The 27,215-nt window shown below is 35.8% G+C and overlaps 2 protein-coding genes across 2 annotated transcripts; one reads left to right on the top strand and one right to left on the bottom strand.

Annotated features, from left to right (window-relative positions):
* Positions 1-1,656: 1,656 nt before the first annotated feature.
* LOC129276025 (serine/threonine-protein kinase mTOR-like) lies at positions 1,657-18,910 on the top strand. The gene is made up of 17 exons (XM_064109676.1): positions 1,657-1,750; positions 2,200-2,322; positions 2,848-3,030; positions 4,920-5,054; positions 7,156-7,330; positions 8,012-8,147; positions 8,474-8,621; positions 9,056-9,178; positions 9,755-9,837; positions 10,424-10,496; positions 12,034-12,108; positions 13,503-13,638; positions 13,888-13,944; positions 14,574-14,651; positions 15,110-15,190; positions 16,074-16,179; positions 16,980-18,910. Exons 2-17 carry the CDS (start codon positions 2,281-2,283, stop codon positions 16,993-16,995), a joined length of 1,647 nt encoding a protein of 548 aa, XP_063965746.1. The 5' UTR covers positions 1,657-1,750; positions 2,200-2,280; the 3' UTR covers positions 16,996-18,910.
* A 664-nt stretch (positions 18,911-19,574) lies between these two features.
* On the bottom strand, positions 19,575-26,192 carry LOC129276027 (G-protein coupled receptor GRL101-like). The gene is made up of 6 exons (XM_064109363.1): positions 26,127-26,192; positions 24,625-24,696; positions 24,012-24,083; positions 23,097-23,168; positions 22,334-22,405; positions 19,575-21,635 (listed from the first exon to the last, which is right to left on the bottom strand). The coding sequence occupies exons 1-6, from the start codon at positions 26,150-26,152 to the stop codon at positions 20,477-20,479; spliced, it is 1,473 nt and encodes a 490-aa protein (XP_063965433.1). The 5' UTR covers positions 26,153-26,192; the 3' UTR covers positions 19,575-20,476.
* Between the last annotated feature and the right edge of the window lie 1,023 nt (positions 26,193-27,215).

Genomic DNA, 27,215 nt, shown 5'->3' with positions numbered 1-27,215 from the left:
CATTTAGCCATCGGTTTGATCGTAACTGATTTACGTTCTGTTCAGACTACAAGAAAGAAGGATCATGGGGTAGATAACACAAGAATTAAAGAATCTTTGTTTAGGAAGAAGGGACTATAAGTACATGAAGAAGGTAGTATCATTTAAGCATTGAATGTGCATTCAACAATAATGGATTTCTTTTATTTATTTTATTGTTCAATTGTCTGTATTTCTCTTTATGTATCTCTTTATTTATTCATTCAGTCAGTCATTTATTTATTTATTTATTTATTCATTCATTCATTCATTCATTCATTCATTCATTCGTTCGTTCGTTTGTTCGTTCGTTCGTTCGTTCGTTCGTTCGTTCGTTCGTTCGTTCGTTCGTTCGTTTGTTCATTCATTCATTCATTCATTCATTCATTTATTTATTTATTTATTTATTTATTTATTTATTCATACATTCATCCACCAACCCATCCATTAATTCATTCTATTTTATTTGGAGGGGGGGGGGGCTAGGGTAGAAATAATTATTTTTTGCTGAGCATGGATCCAGGCATGGACGGATCCAAGGGGAGCAATAGGAACATGTCCCCCCCCCCCACTTCCCCCCTCTCTCCCCTTTATGAAAAACTCTTTTTTTTTGTTTTCCGAAAATGTTCTGTTAAATGATCTTTTTCACTGAACTGAGATTTCCTATATGTGACATCTTTTGCACAATTCACTTCTGCATATAATAAAGTCTAGTTATAGTGATGCTGATGCAAATGTTGGTCGTCTGAACAGGGGGGACTAGCCAAACAGGCAAATCTGTAAATTTGTCGCAGATGGAGAATGAGGGGTGTTTTGGTATTAGGTGGCAGGAAAAAACTTGTTGGGTATCCGTAATGGTTTCATTATCAAAGTAGATCCCAAGTATTTTTTATATTCTTTTATTTGTGAGATTGCCTAGGAGCCATTGAGACATTTATCAACTTTACACATGAATCATAGATTGTATCAAGAAAAGCTTAATCAGCAAATAAAAATGATTGATGCAATACATGTATTTTTAGAAGCTCTATGGTTGTTGAAAATGTGAAGTGTCCATGAGTCCTCATTTTCTTGTAATAGTTTCAATTGAAGAGGTTTTTGAGAGTTGATTGGACTGGAGTCCATATAAATGTGATTTCCGTCCATTTGAAAACAGTATACTCTTCAGTGGAGAAGAGAAAGAGGCTATTGGAGCATATCAGTTCCAGGCAGTAAAACATGAATTGAAAAGTTGAAAAGAGAGGTTTCAATCTGTGACGCATCTTGGCAAATTAAAGTTAGAAGTTTCATGTGTAGAATTTAGTAGGATTGAGGGTAAAATAAGCTGAAGGAAATTATAATAATGAAATAAGTGCACTCACATCCTTTTCAAGGCATTTATCTATATTTGTCACTCTCCACCCAGGTGTAGTATATGTGTACCTGGAAGGAATGCATTACATGAATGCTCAAGTACCTAATCACATTAGCAGTGGGGTATGATGTACATCACTGAGAAACAAGTGTCACAGATCTATTGGTATAAATGCTGCATATTATTATTATTATACAAAAATAATAAACAAGAACAAAGTCATATCATTATTTATATACAAAAAATAATAAAGAAAATTATTTTCTTGTTTTATCTATTCAGGTGATACCTCAGTTGATTGCTCGCATTGACACCAGGCAGCTCGTCGGGCGTCTCATCCAAGAATTGCTTATTGATATTGGAAAACATCATCCTCAGGTAGGTGGCATTGATTTATAGATATCACAATGTCACATTTGATTAAGGATACTTTGATCTATATGTTAAATATTTGTATGTTTAAGATTCCCAATGCCATTTACATATATGATGTTATATCTTTCACCAAACAATGAACATAGATTAATACTATTTCAGAGTGCTGTAATTGAGGGTGGGATGGGTAGGCTTCCAAACAAGAACAAAAACATGTCCATTCGGTCATGGAAGAGCCATGTACGTTGCTATGTCAGGGCATATGTTATCTTTTGTTAGGATACGTGAAGCCCCACTCCCCCTCCCACCTATTTGATCGATTGATTGATTTAACATTTAACACTGATTCTGTTGACTTTTGTGTGGATAAGCTTCCATTTCTATTTTTCACATTAATCTAGAATGCATTGTCATTTATTTTATCATATTGCTTTTTTTTCTTGAATCATTAGGCTTTAATCTACCCTCTGACTGTTGCATCCAAGTCTCAGAGCTCCGCTAGACACAATGCCGCCAACAAGGTGCTTAATAACATGTGTGAACACAGTAATACACTGGTACAACAGGCTATGATGGTAAGTGCCCTTTCATCATAACTAAAACAGAAACCACATCTCAAATTTGTTTGTAATGTTTGTTGAGATCATCACAAAAAACCGCTACGCTGGTGTTGATGGTCAGTAACATCAGGTAAATAAATATCGAATGTGTATTATAATGGCAGCTAATGATTATTCAGAATTTAAAAGAAACGTTAAGTTAATATAATTTTTTCTGATGTATCAACTTGAAAACTACTGGTATTTATACCTCCCTTCATTCTCATTCTTTCTTTCTCTCCCCCTCCCGTTTTCATCTCTCATTCCTACTGTCCCTCCCTCTCTCTTTCTCCTCTTTTTAATTTTTCTTCTCTCTGATGCACTCTTTATTCCCTCTTCCTCCTATCCCTCCCCTTTCTCCCTCCCTTTTCCCCTCCCCCTTACTTTCCTACCTTCCCTCCTTCCTCATTCCCTTTCTTTTCTCTCTTTCTCTCTGAGCCCCTCTCTTCTCCGTCTCCTTCCTTATATCTCCCCCTCTCCCCCCTCCCTCCCCCCCGGCAGGTAAGTGAGGAGTTGATACGAGTAGCTATCCTATGGCATGAGCTATGGCACGAGGGTCTGGAAGAAGCGTCAAGACTCTACTTTGGCGAGAGGAACGTCAAAGGGATGTTTGCAGTCCTGGAACCGCTCCATGCCATGATGGAACGTGGACCACAGACCATGAAGGAAACCTCATTCAATCAGGTACTCTCCAGGACCCTGTTATTAAAAGATACAATCAATTTCATAATCAATCTTAACTGTAAGACAGTGACTACATTGTGCTAAAATATTAAAGTATACTCAATTTGTCAATATTGATTATATTTCATTATTCAGGGTACAGGGTTGGCCCTGGAATGACTTTAAACATGGGGAATGTGGGAAACCCCAAGTCATCATTGATCGATGAGAGATGCATAATTTTATGGGCATATGGTTACCTTAAATCAGAAGATTAAAGCACAACAATTTTCTCCAGAATGTAAAGAAAAAGGAAAGAAATTTATCAGAATGGAGAGTGAAAATATTTTTATTGGCCTAGGTCAAAGTCAAAACTGCTTGTGGCTGGGGAGTCCAAATTCAGAGGCTTATTGAGAAGAAGTGACCCTAATGCAACTCTAACTATCCCTTACTAGTGCCTCTTTTGTAAATATGTTCATAAATTTACTCAGGACTTTTACAAACAAATGAATCTCAAGATTCGTGGGAATGTCATTCTCCTGATTTTGAAAGAAATGTGACTAAGTATATGTCTATATTACAAATGTAAACTTTTTATGCATGGAAAATCTTAACAGGTATGTTAGTTTGATATGAATAAAGAACGGAACTGAACTGGAGTAATTGTTGTTGTGAAAGAACATTGGCAGCAGCAGCAATCTTGCTGTCACAAACTCTGTCACTTCAAACCAGCAGCTGGATGTACTTTTCTTCTGAGAACATACATGTTGTCCTAGTCACATCAAATTTGGTCTGGTTCACCTTATCCAAAGTTGTGTGAAAACACCTAAAGAGCAACAATCCCTTCAAGACCTGTCCCAGTGCCATTTCAGTAACCCTGACATGGTGTATGTTTAATGTGAGCGATCCTTATGGAATACAGTAGATGGAATAAGTGTATAAACAAGTTATTTCCACTGTTTTTATACAACCCATACCGAAACAGGGATGAGTCCGTATTGTGCTCGACAACTATTTTAGTGTGAACAGGCCTTTGTTCAACTCAACCACAGAAAAATGTTACTTTAACTTGAATGTAGCAAGGGGGTGAAAGGACTTTTTCATGTTTGACATTTGGCAGCCTCTAAAGAAAAAAATTAGTGATGAATTTTTCTAGCCCCTGACTTTCCCTCCAGCATTTCTATACAAGTCAAAGTGTAATTCAACCTATTCATACTTTTATTATTTAGTTATGATAGATGTTGTTGCTCTTGGATAGTCATTCAAAATTCAAACGTCATGTGCAAAGTTGTGATAACAGATTAACTTGGCCTAAATCATGTGTTCAAAGTGTTTTAACCTTTCAAATATTCTATTTTAGAGTTTATCACAATAAGATAAAGTGTAACAACTAGTTTGTTTGAAGGGAAGTATGAGACCTTTTTTTCTCCACCTTAGGACATATAAGGCATATGTAGTTCTTTTACCTCTTGGTTCAATGGATACACATATACCTTTATTATTCTGAATGTGCTCATATCATACATGTATATGCAGTGGTTATTGGCATTTGGAATGTTTGAAAGTTAGATTTGGTGTTGTAAATGATGCTTCCTTGGATATGTATCTTGCCATCTCTTAAACTTTCTGTTAAAGAGATGGCAAAATACAAATCCAAGGAAACATTGTTTTTACTCACTCTTTCTGTTAAAAACATTTAAAAAAAATCGTTTTGTGCTATGTTGTATCATTTGTGTAATTTTTCAAAACTTATCTTGTTGGAAAAAGGGAAATTGTGTGAAGCTTTTCTTTAAATGCTCACTGAAATGAGTAGAATTACTTGTCAATATTTTATGTAGATATAGATTTTGTGAGTTGTATTCTTAGTTCGTCTTCGACATTGATTTCTGATCAATGATTCATTTTTTTAGGCATATGGTCGAGACCTGATGGAAGCACAGGAGTGGTGTAAGAAGTATACAAGATCTAGGAATGTGAAGGATTTGACACAGGCATGGGATCTCTATTATCACGTCTTCAGAAGGATTTCTAAACAATTACCACAGGTAAACGTTGTTATACAAGAAATAAATAAACTCTTCAATTCATGGTGTTAGTATCATCCCCATATTTTAATGTCGGGACCTACGTGTATATGTAGTCTATAGACTCATGTATTTGTGTATTTTATAGAGAAAGTTATTTGCAAGCTTTGTGGTTGATTCTTACCAGCATACCCACCTGCTTACATTTCTGTATTTTTTAATATCCCCTTTCTCTCTTTCTCCCTCTCTCTCTCGCTTGTCTTGCCCTTCCTATAATATGCTTCTGTTTATTTTCTGAACATCTTTTGATTAAAATTATCTTTTTCTAATGAATGAGTGGCCAATGGCACTACGTAAAATTAAACCAATAATTAACTAAACATTGGTTATGAAAATACCATCCAATGGCCCAAATTATTTTCATTTTCTTAAGACTGGTTTGACAGGGTCTAACTCTACCAAATATCTGGGAAGCCAAAAATGTCTAAATGTTGTTTACATTGTACAAGTACATGTGTACATGTTGTTTACATTGTACAAGTACATGTGTACATGTATTGTGCTTTGTGTGTTCTTTTCCCAATCTTTAGTGTGGAAGAAAAAACATTTCACTTATAGTTCCCAGACTATTTTGTATGAATTTAGCGTAAAATTAGCTGATGAATTGAACCTCTACTGTTCGAGATTTGTGTCACAGTTGGCTCAGTTGAACACAACCTAGGCATGCTCTACTTGCTCAGACATCTCAAGATAGCATCAAATCAATCAAGAAATATCTCCTCTGATGAGTTCTGGGGAAGAGTAAATGAGTGGATATGATACCTTTATTACACCCTCCAGCTAGAAATAGTAACAGATTTCATGACCCGGGGCTGGTTACAGGATTCCTGTGAGTGGGATCTATAAGAGGATGTGACAGGTTCATCTGCTTCGGTCTATATTTTCCTAGAGGAAATATTTTAAGGAGAACTGTTTTGGAGGGATATATTTTTGATAGGAGAGGCAGGATATTGGTTACTGGTGGGGGAGGGGTGGGGGAGGAGTGGAGGAGGAGAGATGAAGAATAACAATTTGTAAATAGACACAAAGAGAAAAAGGGGGTATTGAAGAGCCGAAGATAAGTAAAGGAGAGAAGGGGCAGAAAGGAGAGGGAAAGTTAAAAAGGGGACGGGGTGCCACAGTCTGAAAGAGGAGAGATGAACAGAAAATTTAGAGAGAAAGGACTCATACAGGACCAAATATAAGGGACTGAGAGGGAAGGAAAGGAGAAGGGAGAGGGAATTTAATTGAAATGTAGGGAAATTTAGATGGTTGGGGAGGAGAGAAGAAAACAGGTAAAGAGAAAGAAAGAGAGAAAGTGGGGGTTTAGAGTCAAGGGATAAAAATACTGAGAGGTTTTAGGGAGGGGAGGAAATCATTTCTCATTTGGCTCGGAGTAAACATGTTTATAGGTCAGTGAACATCATGAACAGTAGAGGGGGTAGTTTCATTGATAATAAAAGGACATTTCAAATGCTGTTCTAACATGATACGAGAACTCCATTCTGCCATTTGTGATCTGATGGCCTGGGTTAGAAACATTCATCTAATGTGCACGTCCAGTCTACATTTTAAACCATACCGATTGGTCACATTGAATAGTCATTCATTGAGAGAATGTCTCAAACAAAGGGGTATTATTTACACATCTTGTAAATTTAATTATTTAAATTAGCTTCTTATCAACTTAAGACATTGTTTACAATGAATAAGAATGAAATAATCAGAAGCTGAAAGACAAGCATACCTAAAATCACCACCACAGACAAGAACGTGTTGGTGTGTGCATAAATTAACCTTTGAAAAGACCTAATGACAGAACCACAGTAGTCATTTGCAAATTGCATAGCTTATATACTAGTCCCCCTTTAGCTCCATGTGTTTTATTTCTAATGCTCACTGTTGAGCTCTGATGAGGCATCCACATTCTTTATCCAGTCCCTTGCAGAAATGGGATATTGACATTTTTATGTACATATACATATAGCAGTTTTAAAGTATGTAGGTTGATGTCATTGTAATAATGATTTGGTAATTGCTTGTTTTTCATTTCTCTCTTGTTCAATTTGTAATCGTTATCCAGCTCACCCAGCTAGAGCTCCAGCTTGTGTCTCCCAAACTCCTGATGTGTCGAGACCTGGAGCTAGCTGTTCCAGGAACCTACGACCCCAACCGACCTGTCGCTAAGATCCAGAGGGTCCAGTCAACGCTGCAAGTCATCACATCCAAACAGCGCCCTCGCAAGTTGAGCATATTTGGTAAGGCACTGATAAGTAAACATATGTCATCTAGGTTAAATATAAAAAGGACTTCATTACAAATAATAGAACATATCATACCGTTGGAGACTGGGACTGTGTGTGTGTTAAGCACAGTGGCCAGTATTCTGTAGTCAGGTGTAACGTACACCATGGTCTAACTCTGTGCTGAAATTATGGGAAGCAAAAAATTGTAAAAATCTTGTTGGCATTGTATATTTCTTGAGTTCACCTTGCTCTTTCATCATGCGATAATGGTGAAGAAAAGTAATTCAGACATCATTCCGAGACGGTTGCGAATGATCTGAATGATTTGTATTGTTGTTGTGTCACGTTTGTCTTTGCACAATTAAACCACAACCTTAGACCAGAGTTTAAATTAAACCGCGGTTCAGAATATGGGCCAATAAGTTGGTCTCCGACAGGTTAAGAGCAGGCAAATACTTTTGTGGATATTGAGATTGGCTACTCTGGGGCCTGTTGCAGAAAAAGTTGCGATCAAATGCAAATAAAAAAATCTTGCGCAACTTGATTTTCAGCCAATAAAGCACCCGTATTCGGGACTTGCGCTTGATATTTTGACTTGCGTTGCAGATCTGAATTTTTAATGAGGCAGTAAGTCTTTTATCTATCTTTCTTCACAAGTCAACCTAAATTCTTGCCATTTTCTTTGACCTACAGGAAGTGATGGTGCAGAGTTCATGTACCTGTTGAAAGGTCATGAAGACCTCAGGCAAGATGAGAGGGTGATGCAGCTCTTTGGTCTAGTCAACACCCTACTGGCTAACAACCCTGATACTTTCAGAAGACATCTCAAGTATGTTGTTCTTGATGTAGCTCTTACTCTATAGAAATAACATTGTCCTGTACAGAAAACTACCTATGTATAGAGGATAACTACCTTCCAGAGAGTGACTATCATTGGAATTATGGATATTTATGTCCTATTTGTGCTACTCAGGAATCCGTGGTTTATGTAAAGGCTCAAACCATGTATATGTTTTATAATTTTTAAACCAATCTTTTAACATGCTTCTTACAATTGTGCTATCGTTAACACTGTATATATAAAAAGGTTTTGTACATTTAATTGTTCTTCACTTGAAATTATCTAAATCTTCTTTTTTGTGTTTGTGTATCCAGTATTCAGAGGTATGCAGCGATTCCCCTCTCCACAAACTCTGGTCTTATTGGTTGGGTGCGCCATTGTGACACACTTCATACACTCATCAGGGATTACAGGGACAAGAAGAAGATCCTATTAAACATTGAACATCGCATCATGTTGAGGGTCAGTACCAGGGAAAAGAGAGGGTGGGGTGGGGGGGGGGGGGAGGAGGAACCAACTCTGGTCTTATTGGTTGGGTGCGTCACTGTGGCACCCTTCATACACTCATCAGGGATTACAGGGACAAGAAGAAGATCCTATTAAACATTGAACATCGCATCATGTTGTTGGTAAGTAGCAAGGTAAGGAGGAATGGAATGGCTAGGGATATTAGGGGCAAGCTTCTGGAGTAATTAACCTTTTCATATGCCTGATCACCATTTTATTTATTATTACATAATAAGAGCTTGAGGAAGTTGGAAGATAGAGAGAAGAATAGAATGTAAGGGGACTGCAGCTAAAAAAAGTCTCTGACAAATATATTTTAATATTAATCATTTATCGCTGTCTTGATTGATAAGAAATTTATTTTCTCAATGATTTCTTGTAAATTGTAGATGGCGCCAGACTATGAGCACTTGACGTTGATGCAGAAGGTTGAGGTATTTGAGCATGCTTTGGATTACACCCAGGGTGATGATCTGGCTAAGCTGCTATGGCTCAAGAGTCCTAGCTCAGAGGTACGTCTGGGTTACATTTCAGTGATTTCCTCCACCTCTCGGCCAATTAGGTGCCAGGATTTTCAGTAGCTTAAAACATCCGTCAGTGAAAATCGTTGACAAATTTATTCATGAAACGCTTCCCTGGAATTGGAGAAACCAATACATCGATGAAATGAATCCATATTCACAAAAACATGATTAATAATTTAATTTTTCATTTAATTTTTTTAATTTTCAGCATAATACTAATCAAGATATTGCAGTCAAGTAAATCATGTCAATATGATAAATTGTGCAATTTTTACAGTTGATGTATATATTTAGGATAAAATAAATATAAACATTAAAAAAAGAAATGCATTATGAAATAACTTTGTGATTCATATCTGAAGATCAAATTTTATGATTTCAAATAGTAATGACAGTCAAAACAAATATTTATGTAACCCCCCCCAAAAAAAAAAATATCAAGATATTGGTTATATTAATGATAATAAGTTAGTGTTTAATACATGTACATCAGAATGACGCCTCTGATGGCTTTACAGAAATGACACGTTTAATAATGCAGTATTCGTTGTTTTTTGATTGAAGGTTTGGTTTGAGAGAAGGACCAACTACACAAGATCTCTTGCAGTCATGTCAATGGTAGGATATATCCTTGGTCTAGGAGATAGGTGAGTACTTACTTTCACTTACCTATTATTCTTTACTTCGTACTAATCAACAGGTTTTAATGTCAGATTGCAATTCAGCAAGTATTTGTTATCCAACATCATAATAATTAAGTATACTCATGGACTATGGACCTTGAACCACAAGGTCCGGAGTTCAAATCCAACTGGACCTCTTACTTTGACAAGTTTTCAAAGCCAGGGTAATTGTAGGCAGCACTATATATGTATAAAGGATGCATATTATTATTATTATACCAAAATCAGTGTGTTTTTATTGATTTGATATTATCAAACTATTGTTGCCATGAGAAATTGACAAAATAATTACTGGTGAATCTGCATAAGCCAATACCGTGGGACCACAATCGACTTGGAAGATGCAAAATAACACAAAATTGCATGTTATTAAAGGTCTGAAAACTTGCTTGGAATTTGGTAAGTATTCAATCTTTGGAAGACTCACCTGTATGCGGACCTATTCATACTAATATGTACTATACCAAAACCAATGCTTGTTAATAGAAGAAGAAGTACATGTAATTTGGTGTTGTGAGTTATACATGTATCTTCCTTTTATGATTTCCAGGCATCCGTCTAACTTGATGTTAGATAGGTTAACAGGCAAGATTATCCACATTGATTTTGGAGATTGCTTTGAGGTATGTAATGGTTTGCATTCTCATTTGTATCTGTTATTGTTGTGGGTCACCATAGCTCATACCAAAATAAACAATCATCCATAAGGCCCTGATATTACAAATTACAAAAAAGAACTTTAAAAAGCTTGAAAATTTATCAAAATTAGTCGATTTAAGGAGACACAGGAAATTAGAAATTAATATAAGAACTCAAATATTAAGATTTGTTTATAGCTTTAGGCACTGAAATATTCAAATGTACAGGGCTAAAATACTCATTAAGCCATTTTAAGCACATTCCACATACATCAGCATCCTCTCCATTGTCTACTCAAAGAAAACACGCAAACCATGATCATCATGCCATTACAAATGTAGTACAACATGACCTTGTTTTTAAAATGTAGCGTAATTATCTGAGTGCCAGTGGCCATGCACTCCAAATGAAATCTGTGAAAGGAAGTTCTTATATAAAATTTAGTGCATACATCGGTCAACACAGGTGTGGGGAGAGACAGGATTATTCACACATTGATATACCTTTTCTCTCCCTGTGGTTGCTTTAGACTTCAATTTTGTAATAGATTAAACATAACCAGAAGATGTACCTATTTTATGCTTCCTACGTGTATTCTTTCTTCAATTATGCCTTAGATTCTCAGTGAATTTCTTTCTATTTCTTTCATTGTACCTGAAACATTTTGCAGTAGTTTCCACATGCCATGATTCATATATTATTCATTATCACCCTTACAAGGCATTTTAGCAGATAGATATATGTCATATTTCGCTCGCTACTTTCAATCCGAGACCAACGGGGTAAACATAGGAATATTGTACAAAAACAGAGGGCAATATTTGCCATATTTCTGCTAGTGCGCTTGCACAGTAGGAGCCGATTTTGATCGCTAATTTCAGTATTTGCAAAATCTGGTTGAAACCAGTTTGTGAACCACCGATGCATTGTAGATAATGCAAGATGCGGCCAGTGCATACACATTCCAAGCTGATCAGATCCAAGCGCAAGTTTTTTACGCGATAAGTGTACGTGCGCGTCATGTATGATGCGCGACTGCGCGGTAACAATTTATGTCACAATTGCTTTAATAGCAAGGATTAATTCGCCCAGTTTGTGAATAATCCGACATGAGAAGTAGTGGTAGGCAAAGAGGCATATAGATTATTCCAAATTATAGCTTGAATTACATGCACACATTATTCAACTCTAGGTAATAATAATGATATTAACTGGCTTTCCTTTCGGGAAACATAAAATATATTGCCCTTGCCTAAAGGCTCGGGCCAATATGATTCCATTGCGAGCAACATATTTGATGTTCCCCTCAAGGCCAGTCAGTATTATATAAATATTACCATCTAGGTCTGTTGAGGTTGTACATGTAATTGAGGTCTTTATTTACTACATAACTGTACTTTGAATGCATCAAACTAACTTGATAAAGGGGTGGGTGTTATTAATGATGCTGAGCGATGATTATTTTCTATTTTTTCCCTATTTATTATTTGATGTGTCATTGGATATATCCTGTTTTTGCAGGTTGCAATGACAAGAGAGAAGTTTCCTGAAAAGATTCCTTTCAGATTAACCAGGATGCTCATCAATGCTATGGAGGTAAAATAAAATTAATTAGTTGCTGACAGTTATGAAGATTGAAAAGGGACGTGGATCATTTTTATGATTATTTCTTTTTCATTACGCCCTTTTGAATATACTTTTGACTTCCACTTGAAATTTCGAAATTATTTTTGCATCATTGAATAGCATACAATGTATTCTTTTGATATTTGAAATAAAAGGAAATAATGGTAAAAACTACACCAAAGTCCCTTTTTTGGGGGAAGCCGACAAAATTACCCTTTATCGTACGGAAAAAAAGCATGGAGAAGGTTGTTACAAAACACCGATATAATACTTATATGATATCAAAGGATATTAGGAAACCATCTAAGAAGAGATGAGCCTAAATTGAATATTACAATTATGAAGGCTGAAAAACACTTTCATTGACTTTATTATTGATTATCTACAAGAGTTAAGGCTACAGCACTTTACCAGAAGTCAGATCTGTGTGTTTTACGCATGAATCTTAGAAGCGTCTTTTCATCTCTATTCCTCTATTCATTATGTTTACAAAATAATTGGGAATGGTGCTGTCTAGATCTAAAGGTTATGTGTGTCATTTGCAAGACCTTCCTGCATTCTCCATTGTTTTGTCTAGGATGAATATGAAAATTAACGGTGAAAAGATGTTTGCGGGATTCCTGTAGGGTGCATAGACTAACTTTTACAGTGATGATGCATTTTTCATTATAACATTGACAATGGTGTTAATAGTGATGACAGTATACAAGAGTTTTACAGGATAATCTAATTTTTAAAAATCTAGTTTGTGAAATATCTTAAGGTATTTTGAGTGAGTGTATTTTGTAATGACTAGTACTTCAGTTAGAAAGGAAATCACAGCTTAGCGGGTTAAATTTTCATGGATAAATTATCTATTAATTGTACGTTTTCAAAGTGTTTTTTGTGTTTCAAGAATATTGCAGATTTTGCAAAGGATCAGTTTTGTTAAAGTGATTGGTTAACATTGGTTTGACTTAAAAAAAATATGAGCTAGAAGCTCACACTTGTCACCTGTGTCTGTGATATGTTACAAAAATGAAGCCCAGAAAAAACTGCGTTCGAAAATAATTATTTAGTGCTTCAAAAATTGAAATATAAAGTGACCGAAAACACCATCTTAATTTCATCCCATACACTTATGTGTACTATTTAGGCGTCTATAAGACGCCTATTTACAAAATCGGGGTTTGCCTTGTAGTTTTAGCTTTTCATTCTCAATAATGGTTGTTTTCAGGGTTGATTAGTTCTAATACATGTACATGCACTTGTACACATGTTTCATCTTGGTTTGAGAATTTTTTAAATTGACTGCTCACAAAGTTAAACAATACCTTTAAGCTATTGCTCGAAGTATTCATTTTTTGTCTATGTTTTGTAATTAGGTGACTGGGATTGATGGCAACTACCGCATCACATGTGAGAGCGTAATGCAGGTGCTTAGAGAGCACAAGGATAGCATCATGGCCGTACTGGAAGCATTCGTATATGACCCTCTCCTAAACTGGAGATTGATGGATAGTAAGTGGATGGAGTGAGAGATGGATAGAAAGATGGGTAACTGGATGGATTGATAGATAGATAGATAGATAGATAGATGGGTAGATAGATGGGTAGATACATGTAGATAGATAGAGATAAATACATACATGTACATAGAATGGTAAACCGACATAAAAGATTGATCGATAAACATTAGAACATATATTTCTATTCTGTGTCAATTCATTACTACATGTACATAATATTTTCATATTTTACTCTGTACAGCTCCAAAAGGAAAGAGATCCAAGGCCAGATCAGGAGCATATTCTACCAGCCAATCAGGTACAGGTAATAGTTTATTTCTTGGTGCTGTTGCTTCAGTTACGTATAATGTATTGGAAATGTATTATGTGTGTAAATTTTCCCTGTGCTTGTATTTTTTATATATAAAATGATTTACCAAAAAAGGTGTCACTGCATCTTTTTATCTTGTTTCTTGTAAAAAAAATCTGTGTTTTTTTATGATGTGTTTTAATCTGTTCTTATACTTGATGCAACTTGATGCAACAAGAAATTGGTTGGAGGAATGTATAGACACCCTTGATTTGTAATGTATGAATATTTTGTATCAACATAGATATTATAAGACCTGAACTATTAGATTTTAGATTTCGATTTTTTTTTAAGTAATAAAGTTTTAGCAGTCATAACATGTACATATATACATATTTCAAGCCAATGAATTGAGCCCATAAACTATTTTTTTATAATTTTCTATTTATAAGACACACAATTAACTAACATTTAGTTCAGATGTACATGTAAGTTACAAATTATAGGATTCTTCAATGTTTTTATTTTTTTTAATTCTTAAAGAATGAACTAGGAAGCATTTCAACTTATTAGGTAGAATATGTCAATAATAATGAATACACTGTCAAAGCATAATACATTTCTTATAATATCTTTAGACCTACTTGATGAAATGGATCTTGAGATCCCCAAACAGAAGAAGGCTGCTGGTCAAGCTGAGTCTGTACAATCCCAGGGTAAGCTTTCAGCAATTAACCAGGGAGTGTTTTACAAAGATTTAAATGGGACTCGTAGTAGTACTTAACCCGTTAGAGACTGCATATATGTGAGCTGGTGGAGTCTATGGAAAACATGTGTTAAAGCAAAATCATTCAGTCATTAATGCCAGTTGTAGCAATGATCTTAAATCAAGTTTGCATGAAATCCAATAAAATGACCACTCAAGTGTTTGTATTTGAATATAGATAATTGATTAAAAATGGTTCAGGTAGAAATTCCGTCATTGCGGCAAAATGGGAAAAATAAGCATTGGTCAGGTCTGTACATTGTATATCATTAATGTTATTACTTTGCCATTTTTTACGTTATTGTTATTTTGTATAATTTGTATTGTGACTTTGAGTGTGTTTCATATACACTTGTGAGATGATTAATTTGGCAGTTACCATACATGATTGTATTGTTGTTGTTCTAGATGGGGAGCCTGGAGTCCAACCCGAGGCATTAAACAAGAAAGCCATTTCCATCATCAACCGAGTGAAAGATAAACTCACAGGTATGTCAATCATTAATTGTTTGACTCTCACCTCTTGGGCATGTTACTTAACCATACTTGCCCCTAGAAGCTTCCATTACCTACGTTTTTTGTCATTTTTTTCCCTTAGAAATATCCACCAAAAGTGTGCAGCAGATCATTCATGTATTTCCTTCAAATTAAACTAAACCCTTTTTTTGTAAATAAAGACTTAACCAAGTACAAAGTCAATTGATATCATACAGAATATAATTGCACACAATGTACAAAGTTTGTATACCGAAATTAAGTTACATGTACATGCATTTCCATCACCAGAATCAAAGACTAACACACAGTTATGTCGGTCAATCATGTTTTTAGACATCTTATTGTTGTCGTCTTTACGCCCGCCTTGTAATTATAAGGCACCTTACCAAAAGTCTGTGCCATGGCTATTAGTAGGAATCCCACTAGAAAGTGCTCAGCTTCTTTCAAAGCAGCTGTTCCCTGCAATCCCACTATTTTGTTTGGGGTGATTAGTGACAAAAGGACTGAATTTCCTGCAGGAGAGATGTGTATTGACCAAGAAAGCAAGGAAGAGAACAACAAACAGGAACATTTATCTCAAGATTGACACTAAAGGCACGATAGCTCAGTAGAGCGGGGGTCTCGAATTCCGGTAACACGGGTTCGATTCCCACTGGGTGTGCTGATAAGGCATTAATCATCATTACCAGGCACTTCGGAGAGCCCTCGGTCCTCTGGTGGCTTGCTTACAAGCATTCATGCATTCTTAGCAATCAGGTTAAAAAATCAATCACCATTTACCATTATTTACCATTTCTAATGCTATGCTTTGTGTATTACATGGTTGGATCAACTAATAACACTGCTTAATGGTTATGCTGCCCTCTTTTGTCAGGATGTGACTTCTCAACCAACGATCCCGTAGATGTTCCCACACAGGTAGAGCTGTTAATCCAACAGGCCACATCTCATGAGAATCTATGCCAGTGCTACATTGGATGGTAAGTCAAACTAGTAGAGGGCGCCATACATGATTAAAAAAGGTTTTTTGCCCATCAAGATACATATCAATAGGGATATAAGAGGGGACATGGCAACAATAATACAAGTGTATTCTTCATTTGCCATTAAAATTTTTGATGTCTATAAATGAGTGATGATCTTGACACTAGTGGACATGTACAATGATGGTAGTGATGATGCTGCTACTGATGTTTATGATGGTGAGGAGGAGGATGGTGATGATGATGATTATGCTGATGGTCATGTTGATGATGATGGTGATGATGATGGTGATGATGGTGATGATGATGATGGTGATGATGATGTTGATAATGATGGTGGTGATGATGATGGTGATGATGATGATGATGGTGATGATGGTGATGATGGTGATGATGATGATGGTGATGATGGTGATGATGATGGTGATGATGGTGATGATGATGGTGATGATGATGGTGATGATGGTGATGATGATGATGGTGATGATGATGTTGATAATGATGGTGGTGATGGTGATGATGGTGATGATGGTGATGATGGTGATTATGGTGATGATGATGATGATGGTGATGATGGTAATGATGGTGATGATGATGATGGTGATGATAATGATAATGGTGATGATGATAATGGTGATGATGATGTAGACAAGCATACATTTTCATATAAACTGCTTTTGTTATCTAATCTACCATTAGTAGGCGATAAGATTTGCATCTATATTAATCTATCATAGGTAATGAATATGTGTGTAAATTATTATTGATTTTTTTTTCTCTATCATTGTCTTACACAGGTGTCCATTCTGGTGATATGCATTTGAAGAAAAAGAGGAGTTATGATCACGTGCGAGAAGAACAAATCCTTCTGCCCCGTTACATAACATTTTCACAGGTCAAAGGTAATGCACCTCTATTGCACCGTGTATGACTAGCTGTAAGTGTTGTAGAGCTTCAGTCTGTGGCACAGCAATTAGTGCTTAACTGTAAAAATTACTTATAAAAACACTAAAACACACAATATGTGCAGTTAGCATAACCCAATTCAATGTTCTTGTGACCTCAGAAATCTATATACCTTCTGAGAAATTCAAAGACGTAAATTAATCATGGTACATGTAGCATAATCAAGTTTGAAAAATATGTTTGACAGAGGTGATTATTGACGTATCGATGGTCAACTATGTAGACATTTTATGGAATTTTAATTCATTTTTCATGCATGCACATGGTTGCAGGGCCCACAGCAAAAAAATTTCATTACCGAATCGACCGCCTTGTGTAGAATAGATATTATATGACAGAATTTCTTCTAAAAAAAGAGGAAAGATAAACTAATTTTGTGGACTTCATGGAAATATGTCATGTATTTCTTTGTCCTGTGTATTATGGAACCAAAGACTGGGATCGTGTTTAAAAAAGGGTTTTGTTAACCATGGAGTGATGGCAATTTACTCTGAATATCTAATGAAAACAATGATTTCAAAATCAATACAAAGAGAATTTTCTTTTTTGTGAAAAGAAAAGATTACTCGTGAATGTTGAAAATAATGTACATGTATCTGCAACTTATAAAATGTTGAGATTTATTAAATGGACTCATGTTCAAAGGCAAATCATGTGGATGATAAAATGCATTAAAGGATGGAGAAATGCATTCTGGGAGGATATAAATGCATTATGGGATTGAAGGGGAGGAGGGGGCTTCTGGGCTTAAAAGAAAAAAAGACTTTTGTAAAATAATATTTTTTTTTCAATCACATCCTTCAAACATCTTAAATTTTGGCATTGACCAGATTTTCTCAATTATTGTAGAAAGCAAGCAGCATTTTTTAATTTAATTATTACTAGTATCCATGGCAACTCTCTGCAACAGGATTGCTTGTGAGAAATGTGCAATCTACTTATATGTCATTGTTCGGAAAGAGCATCGGAAAGAGAAACATGTAGTTCTTGTGAAAAAGTCACAAATGTAGCATCATACATTTCATCTTTACATGTAGCAAAGTGAATATGTACAGTATTATGATATCACATACATGTACAGACAAAGGTCGGGAATATCAATGAGCTGTATGGAAGTGAATGTTTAGAGGGGCGTTGCCTTGTGTCTAAACATTGGCCTGCCCCTTCGATACTTGGTGTGCTGGCCTTATCCTGAAATAAGTCACCTCTCTTCTCGTGTGTGTGTGCGCTCATTGTGTACAAAGTCAAAGGGAGATGAAAGAAGTCACCGCCGCTGACGAAATGAACGGCAGTGAATGGAGTGGTGACTTAAACCAGGATAATGCCGGTGTGCTCAGAGCTCTCAGATGTCTGTGACGTCACATGATGGCTCTCTTGCAACCGTGCATCAGTTATGTATATCATTGTGTGTTATAAGCCAGTACAAGCTATTTTCAAGCAATGTTTAGCTCTCATTGGGTTAGGTTCAAATTCATCAAACCATATGAAATATAATTATGCTGTTAAAACATGATTGTAGCTTTGAAATTTTCTGAATTTGAGATTGTTATCCAAGGGAGCTGTCATGTTCAGCATCAAAACATGACAACAATTGAATTACAGTCCCATTTTTAAAATCTTGAACTTCTTAAGAATGTTGCTGAAATATCAAAATGAAACATGTGAATTCATTTTTCTTTTATGCTTTCATGATGGAATGAATTGATTGGCCAATGTGTATATCTTTATTGAGCAATGAATAAAATATGGCATATACCCCAAATATTTAGTTGGTTTTCCTTGTATGTCCTACATTGTTGAGCTTGAGAATTTTCCTCGTTTCACAAATTGTTGAAATCAAACAGAAGTGAAATGTCACTGGTAAGGAGCATGTATCTGGGTTTTACGTTTCGTTCTATTGACTTACATTTAAATTGCAACCGTATCTACAACAGTATCATAGTCCCTATGTCACAAAGATTTGAAATCAATCACTTCCATCAACCACTCGGTCATTGTTTAAATGTGAAATCGATCGCCAAGGGCCTTACCAGCCCTTGCAATGATAAATTCATATGTAAGCAAGTTGAAATAACAGGACATGGAGATATTATGTCTGCAATAAATTGAGTCATACTATAAAAGGGATTTTATTGAAATGATTGAAATGTATTCAGAGTAGACAAAACAAAGTTCTTCTTGGCAAGAAGCTGTACTTTGACGTTGATATAATGCTCTTTATCAAGATTTGTATGACTTTAACTAGATCATTCTCATCAATTCATACAAGATATCTTTGTATTAGTCTTCGTATTTTGAAATAAGAATCGTACAAGGACTTTTCATCATAATCATCAACAATTATCAATATCAGCAGCAGCAATATCAACCCCATCAACACAGTCAAATACCATACATTCGAAAGAAAGACAATCTGAAAAACGAATTATGGTTCAAGATTTATACATTTCCAATATTTACATATAACAACTTCCACGACTCATTAGAACGTACCTCTATAAATAGTCGAGACATTTGCACAACCTACATGTAGTATAAGAAAGTAAAAATATGTTGACACTCATATGGATTATTATACTACTTGAACAAGGGCTTCAGGACTAATTGTGATATATTTTCATCAAAGATAAGGATGAGAAAGAAACAAAGTGACATAAAAGGTAAAGGACGAGTGTAGATGTGGGTGAGAGAGTGAGGGGAAAGAGAGAGAGAGAAAGAAAGTGACATAAAAGGTAAAGGACGAGTGTAGATGTGGGTGAGAGAGGGAGAGGAAGGGAGGTAAAGAAAGGATAGAGGGTCGGATGGAGAGGAGGGAGAGATGGAGAAAGGGGATATGAGGGAGAAACCGAATCATAAATAGAAAGATAATTATAGCCATTCATTCATATACAAAACCAAATTGATTGAACCATTGTATTAAAAATGGATAAGGAATTCCTAGAATGCCATATGGTAATATTTTGAAGTACTGACATTTCCTTAATTACTATGTATGTTTTTCATGATTCAAACATGTATTACAATTTCTTTCTCCTGCATATAAGTACAATGAAGAATACATAATATAGATACATAGCCAACACGTATATGATTGATACAGAGTCATTTGATTCACTGAGAGAAATTTTAGTGAGGTCTAATCCACAAAGTACCAAAGAGAGGTAGAACCGTTTATGCAACTTTAGAAGCCTAATGTGAAAGTTTGTTACATTCTAATCGTTCAGACCAACTCAAGACCAATCAAGGCTATGATGTTTTGCTTGAAACAATACCATTGGCCAAACTGTAGTCTGATTAGTTGGTGTGGCTGCGGTTTCATAGAACTCCATCACTGTTCCTGCATCGTGATCTTCAAACTTTCCTGCGCTGGACTAGTACTCCCTGAAAGGCTTGTGCGATACGACGAGGCGGAGAAGCGATGCGTTCCACTGGTGATCGGTTTCCGGGACCCGCCCTTCTGGATCATGGTGGAGATGGTGTAGAGGTATGGGTTGAGTGAGGAATTGATCGGGAGGATGAAGACAATGGTCCAGACGTACGTCACAACGGGGATAACGGCTGAACCACTCTGGGATAAGATACCCATGATGATCACGGGCATCCAGCAAAGGAAATCGGTCCCAACGATGATTGCCATTTTCATAGCCATCCTTACTTCATCCTTCCGCTCTGTTTTACGTCCGGACGATGCTGCTGCCTTACGAACGTAGACAAAAATGGCCACATAGAACACAAAGACTGCTACAAAACACATCAGGTTGAGACCAATGAAGACTGCGGTGGAATACGCCCAGCCTGAATTCCCAGTCGCGACAAAATGGTGTTCAAAGGTGTCCCCGTTGCCGGACTCAACCCAGACGCCCTGAAAGCCAGTTGCCGGGGTAACGAGTGGCAAGCCAATGCAAACATCTGAGTAACCATAGAAACCTGTGATGCGATCGCCAATGATGACTGGAATGACGGCAAGGAGAATAGCAAGGAACCATGCCAAGCATAGGGCAACCCGAGAAGAGCGGGTCCGGAAACGGAATACCCCGAACGGAAACACGATGCAGATGAAACGATCCAGGCTAATCAGAACCAGAACAAGAACAGACGCTTCACTGGAAACCATGGCAACGAAACCTGCCAACTTACACGCAAAGCTTTTGCGCCATGACGCCGAGTGCAGATAGTAGTCCGCACCGAAATAGGCATCTGCGCTGCCGATAAATACCATGTACACGCCCATAAGTAAGTCAGCAATCGCCAAGTTGGTGATGAAACTCATCTGCACTGAGTTTTCACTCCGGTCAAGTTTGCGTTTGTAGGTACGCCAGGCAATCACTAGAACATTCCCCACCAGAGCACTGATACCAATGAGCCAGATGCAGATTCTTAACAAGGTGTTGCGTAACAACCCTTCGCAGGTAGCGAAAGGATTCGGTGGTGTGTTGCATTCCCCAGATGGCTTGAACAGGCAACAAAGTTTGGGGTCATCTGCCGTCCTAGAAACAGCAAGAGAGGAAAGTGTTCATATTATGTTTTTCATTATGTTAACTATCCAAATGTGCAATATTTTAGATATAACTTCGGATATGGACATCAATGAATGTTGATCTATCAAGTGGTTTCAAAAGCGCCCTTAAAGAGAAATTTTTGCTTCAAAATCGATTACAATCTTCAACATCTAGAGCATGCCAAGATGTTTATAAACTTGGCACATCGTCCATATTTTAGAACCAAAATGTAAAAGTAATTTTTTCGGGGGGGGGGGGGGGTAAATGGTAGTTGAGTCTGATAAAAAAAATATAGCATTTTTTTGCATAATATATGTCTATGTTGTTAATCTATGATCAGTGATAAAGTAAATAACATGCCAAGCTCCAATTTCTTACTATGAAAGACAAAGATGACATAATTACCAAAGAAAGATAAGATACCATATAACACCAACAAAAAAGAAAGAAAAAACAAATATTTATGCCTAACGATCCAAGTCCATGGCAACTCCTGTCGAGTGGACAAAAAAATAAATGCATTCTGTGTGTGTTCAATGGTGATTGTTGTATTTCGGGCACTTCTGGATGCACAAGAAGGGCTCATGCATATGAAATAATTTCCCATAATGAATTCAATTTGGCCAAATGATAGACTTGGTTTGTTCTTGTAGTCAGGTTTGAAATATGAAATTATAGTATCTTACAATTCAAGTAAGTTGTCCATTCCATAAGCAGCATCTTCGCCTACGTTGACTACCTGTGTCTCGGATATTATCCTAAAATCGAATGGAAATATTTTACCTCGTTGAATTTTCTACTCATCAATTCAATCAATTTTTAATTCATTTTATTTCCATCAAGTTTCACAAACCTAAAATACACTGGGTGAGGCCTTTTCTTCTAGAGATCTGTTTCATTTGCATATCACGCGTCTTGGTCATAAAACTGCTTTGTGATAAAGCGAAAACTTTGAACTATCATAACTTTATAATTATCTGATTTTGATGAAATTTCCATCATTATTGTATGATTAACTCGTTTTAGTACATCAAGCTTTTAGAGCTAACTTAACCTGAAGCAAAAAGAATTCGGCACATACATGGCCATGGATATCATAATCTTTGATGTAACTTATAAAACCAACTCTGCAGTCAGTAAGAAAGAAGGTAAATGTATGACTGAATAAAGAACATAAACAACGCAGAGTAAGTAGATAACAAATTGAAATAAAACTGATAAACCAAGAAAAGGAATAACACACATGTAGGCCTATTGATTACAAATTAATATATGTAATGACATGAATATCGAAATTTGTGATTTAACACGTTATTGATTAATTCTAAATATGTAAAGAAATAAAACAAGGTATAAAGACAGGAAAATAGACCTATGAATGAATGAATGAATGAATACAGGAATAGAGACAATATTATATATTGATTTAACTTAATGATTAATACTTACAGTATTTCTAAGTGTGACAATCCTTTGAAAGCATGGGCGTCAATCAGGACTAAAGGGTTTCCACTTAGGTCTCTAACGAAAGTAGACAATTTGCAAGAAAACTAATGAAATAGTAGCTTCAAAATTAAGTAATTGTACATTTTAAAAACTATGATGGATCACATTGACCTGAAAACTGGAACTTCATAATTATAAGATCAGGGGCCCGTTTCATAAAGGACCTGCAACTGTTTTAACTTTGCCATTACGGCAACTATCATGGAAACCTTGACTAAGATTGGCTGCTGAGTCCTGTTACCATGGTAGTTGCCATAATGGCAAAGTTAAAACAGTTGCAAGTCCTTTCTGAAACTGGCCCCTGACGTGACACAGAAACGGGTCTGATCAGGTGCCCGTTTCATAAAGGACTTGCAACTTTTGTAACTTTGCCATAATGGCAACTACCATGGTAACGGGGGTCAGCAGCCAATCAGAATCAAGGTTTCCATGGTAGTTGCCATAATTGCAAAGTTAAAACAGTTGCAAGTCATTTATCAAACAGTCAAATCTGGACTGTAAGTGATCACATCAGACTTTATCCTGGATTATTTTCTTAAGTCCATCTCCCGATATTTTTTTCTTGTAGAGCAGGAGCGTACCGTGAGCCGGAGGAGACAAAGCATTGGGGGGGGGGGGGGGGCACTGCATTGTTCACAGACAATGCAGTGCCCCCCCCCCCCAATGCTTTGTCTCCTCCGGCTCACGGTACGCTACTGTTGTAGAGTGCACAATTATTATTGACTGAAGAGAAATTGCCAATGCATTAATCATTTTCAGATTGATATCTTGTTGGTACTAAAATTGGATATGAGAAATACATGTATTAAAAAGATATGCACATCAAAACAAAATTAAACAATATACAAACTAACTTACAGGTAAGTCAGATTCATCAAGCTGACAAATGTTGAATTCCTAATGGATGCAATCTTGTTAATACCCAGATGTCTGAAAAGAAAAACAGGTTCAACATGATTACATAAGGAGATTGTATTTCACATGATTATAATTCATTAGGTCATTTCTTAATATCAAGGGTGTCGCTTGAAACGCGGAATAAAGGAGTGTGTTTTAAAGGCCAATTTGTACCAGTTTTATTCGAAGTAGAGGTATAGATTTTCTTAATCGTGCTTGAAATACCGCTAAATAGGATGGCCAAATTCAATCTGCATAGGCTATGGAACTATCATAGTCACATCTCTTGAAATAGATAGTTTGTCTATAACAAAATATGGATCTTGCACATCTATGGGTTTGAAGATGAAAACTTATTTGCCAGTTTAGTCTTACAGCTTTTTAGTAATCTGCGTTGAATCATGTCCCAAATATGAATTTTGCAAAATATGAAGAATACCAAGCGAGGATGAGCATGATTTTTTTCATGAATATTGGATAAAGAAGATGTTATTTTATAAAATGGTTAGCTAAAATTATTGTTTTAGTCTGGACTTTAAATCGATTATTACTCTTGAGAAGAATATGTACTTACAATGAATCTAAATTTCCAAGACCATTGAAAACTCCCTTCGGCAGCGATGATATGTGATTCGACTGAAGATCTCTGTTAAATAAGAAAAGTCACAAAGAATAACAAATCCATATTTTGAATTTCATTAAGAAAATATGTTGCTTATAATGTCCTATATTGCTTCTTCTACGAACAGAAAGTTATTAATAAAATTGTATACAACCGTCAAATGAGGTGTTGCAAGAAAATATTTGCAATCAATTGCAAACTTCTGCTGCTAATCTACAATATATGTATTGTAACTATACCAAATTTATTTTAACTACTTGTTGCAAGAATTAAGCAGACCAGCTATCAAGTATGGATTTTCAAATAATTGCCAGACTTGTGACTGATTTTGTGACCTAAATTTGACTTGCAGTTGATTGCAATTATCTTGCAACGCGCCCCATAGGTTTAAATTAAATAAGAAGGTGAATTATTGATCTTTAACAACGTTGGTTGAATGTCACTTTTAAGGACATGAATATTGATTGGTTGATAATGATCTAGGCAAAACCGTCAAATTATGACTATTATTGCCTTCTTCTTATATAATGATCAGAAATAGTTTTTGTTTTTTTTTTAACCAAAAAAAAGAAAGATGGCTCACTCTTATGATTATTTTTGGAAAGAACAAGATAATTATATCATGTTTGATTACCCACCATGAATACTGGTGGAAATTGCTTTGTGGTATATATTATTTTTTTTTATAAAGCGCTTTTCATAGTGATTTTGTTGTATGTTGAAATCCGGGGGGGGGGGTGTCGCATAAAACAGTTGATAACTTTCTTATATTTATTTGTATTGATATGGTTGTTCAAGGAATGATTAAAGAGGAGGTGCCCTCTTCCTGTGCTCTGCCTGGATCCGCCACTGACCGTTAAATCGAAAATGTCTTTTAGGGAGACAAATTTATATCAAGTATAAAGCATTGCCAATGTGACAGCTTACGGAAGACGAATGGGAATATTTTTTAGCATTATTCGGTAATAATTTTTTTTTGTCAAAGATCCAACTTTGCATAAAAGATGTTGAATTCATACTCAATGAAAAAAAAAAACGTATAAGCAAAAGAGTAGAACATAAATCACAAACTGCACTGTTTTAATCTTTACTCTATCATAATAATCAAAATATAAAAAAGAGGGGTATGGGCAAGATATTTGGATGTTTGCTATTAAAACGGAAATTAACACCTTTTGTAACACAAGCTGGCCTATCCCCAAACAAGTCTTCCATAATCCGAATTGGGCAAGATAATGGCAATATACTGATAATTGATAGTTTTCAGTGGTAGTAGAGTAGTATAGACAATATACTAGTGCGATGGCTCACTTTTCCATTGATATGATCTATGAGTTTAATCCAAGAAAGCTTTTAATTGTCTGCATTACCTAACACACTCTTGACTCTGTCTACTTGAAAATATAATATTTTAAAGACAATTTTTTTCTGGATATTAATAGATTGATACTCACAAGTAATGAAGGGATACAAGGTGCATAAATGTTAACGGCTCCAGCACTTCAATATAATTACTCTGGAACGACCTGCCCCCAAGCAACAATATAACAAATACATTCATAAATGTTTTAAGAGGTACAAATCTTCATATTCTTCATTAAATATTACACTGAAACAATGATTAATATTCATTTAATTTATTTTTATGTTATAGTATTGATTTTTATCCTATTTATTATTTATTGTACTGTTGCATTGTTAGAATTTGCCAAATAAGTTTTGACTGCTCTGAAACATGGCCCTACGCAGACATTGTTTTTTATCAGCAGGGGGAGGGGCTGTTGGCAAAATGTGCAAGCTTATACAAGCGAGAGAGTGAAACGAGCTAGCTGATCATGGGGGCGTTTCTTCTACGTTTTAATCGAAATGGAAGGATCTGAGGATCAATTTGAATTGGATATTGTGTTTTAAATAAAAATAAATAAAAATATTATGACTTAAAATTTTCAGGAGGGCCTGAGGAAAGTCCCGTGGCCAACCCACCTGTCCAGTGCAGAATTATGCTCATTCTTCGAGGGACTGCCAGAACAAATATGTGTATACTGTATACCCAGTTGTTGTGTGTCCGGACAGGTTGTGTGTCCGGACGATCAATTTTAGAAAGTCATTTGGAAAATTTTACAGGCGAAGTTTCATCAATTTTTAGTACAAAATGTTAGGAAATATTATAGAGAACAAAATAGAAGATGATTACAACTATTGAATTCATATTTTTAGTGTAATCCAAAGACAAAAAAGAAGGCTTCAAAAATTATAAAGTGTCCGGACCCCCCATCCTACTTTGTTTCATGAACTATTGATGTCGACTCTTGGTCCCCGTCTTACAAAGAGTTGCGATTGTTCCGATCAACCTAAACTATGAAACGTCAACATTCAAATATTTTCTAGATATGATTTATATTCATACATTCATCGTTATCTTGAAGATTCTCTTTATTTACTAAGGAGATTGTTGAATAAAAACTATGATATGGATGGATTTCCATACAATTGAAATTGACTTGATCAATCATAACTCTTTGTAAGACAATAGTCATTTATTG

The sequence above is a fragment of the Lytechinus pictus genome, chromosome 14 (assembly GCF_037042905.1).
Source record: "Lytechinus pictus isolate F3 Inbred chromosome 14, Lp3.0, whole genome shotgun sequence".
Taxonomy (NCBI): Eukaryota; Metazoa; Echinodermata; class Echinoidea; order Temnopleuroida; family Toxopneustidae; genus Lytechinus; species Lytechinus pictus.
This window is presented reverse-complemented; position numbering and strand designations above follow the sequence as displayed.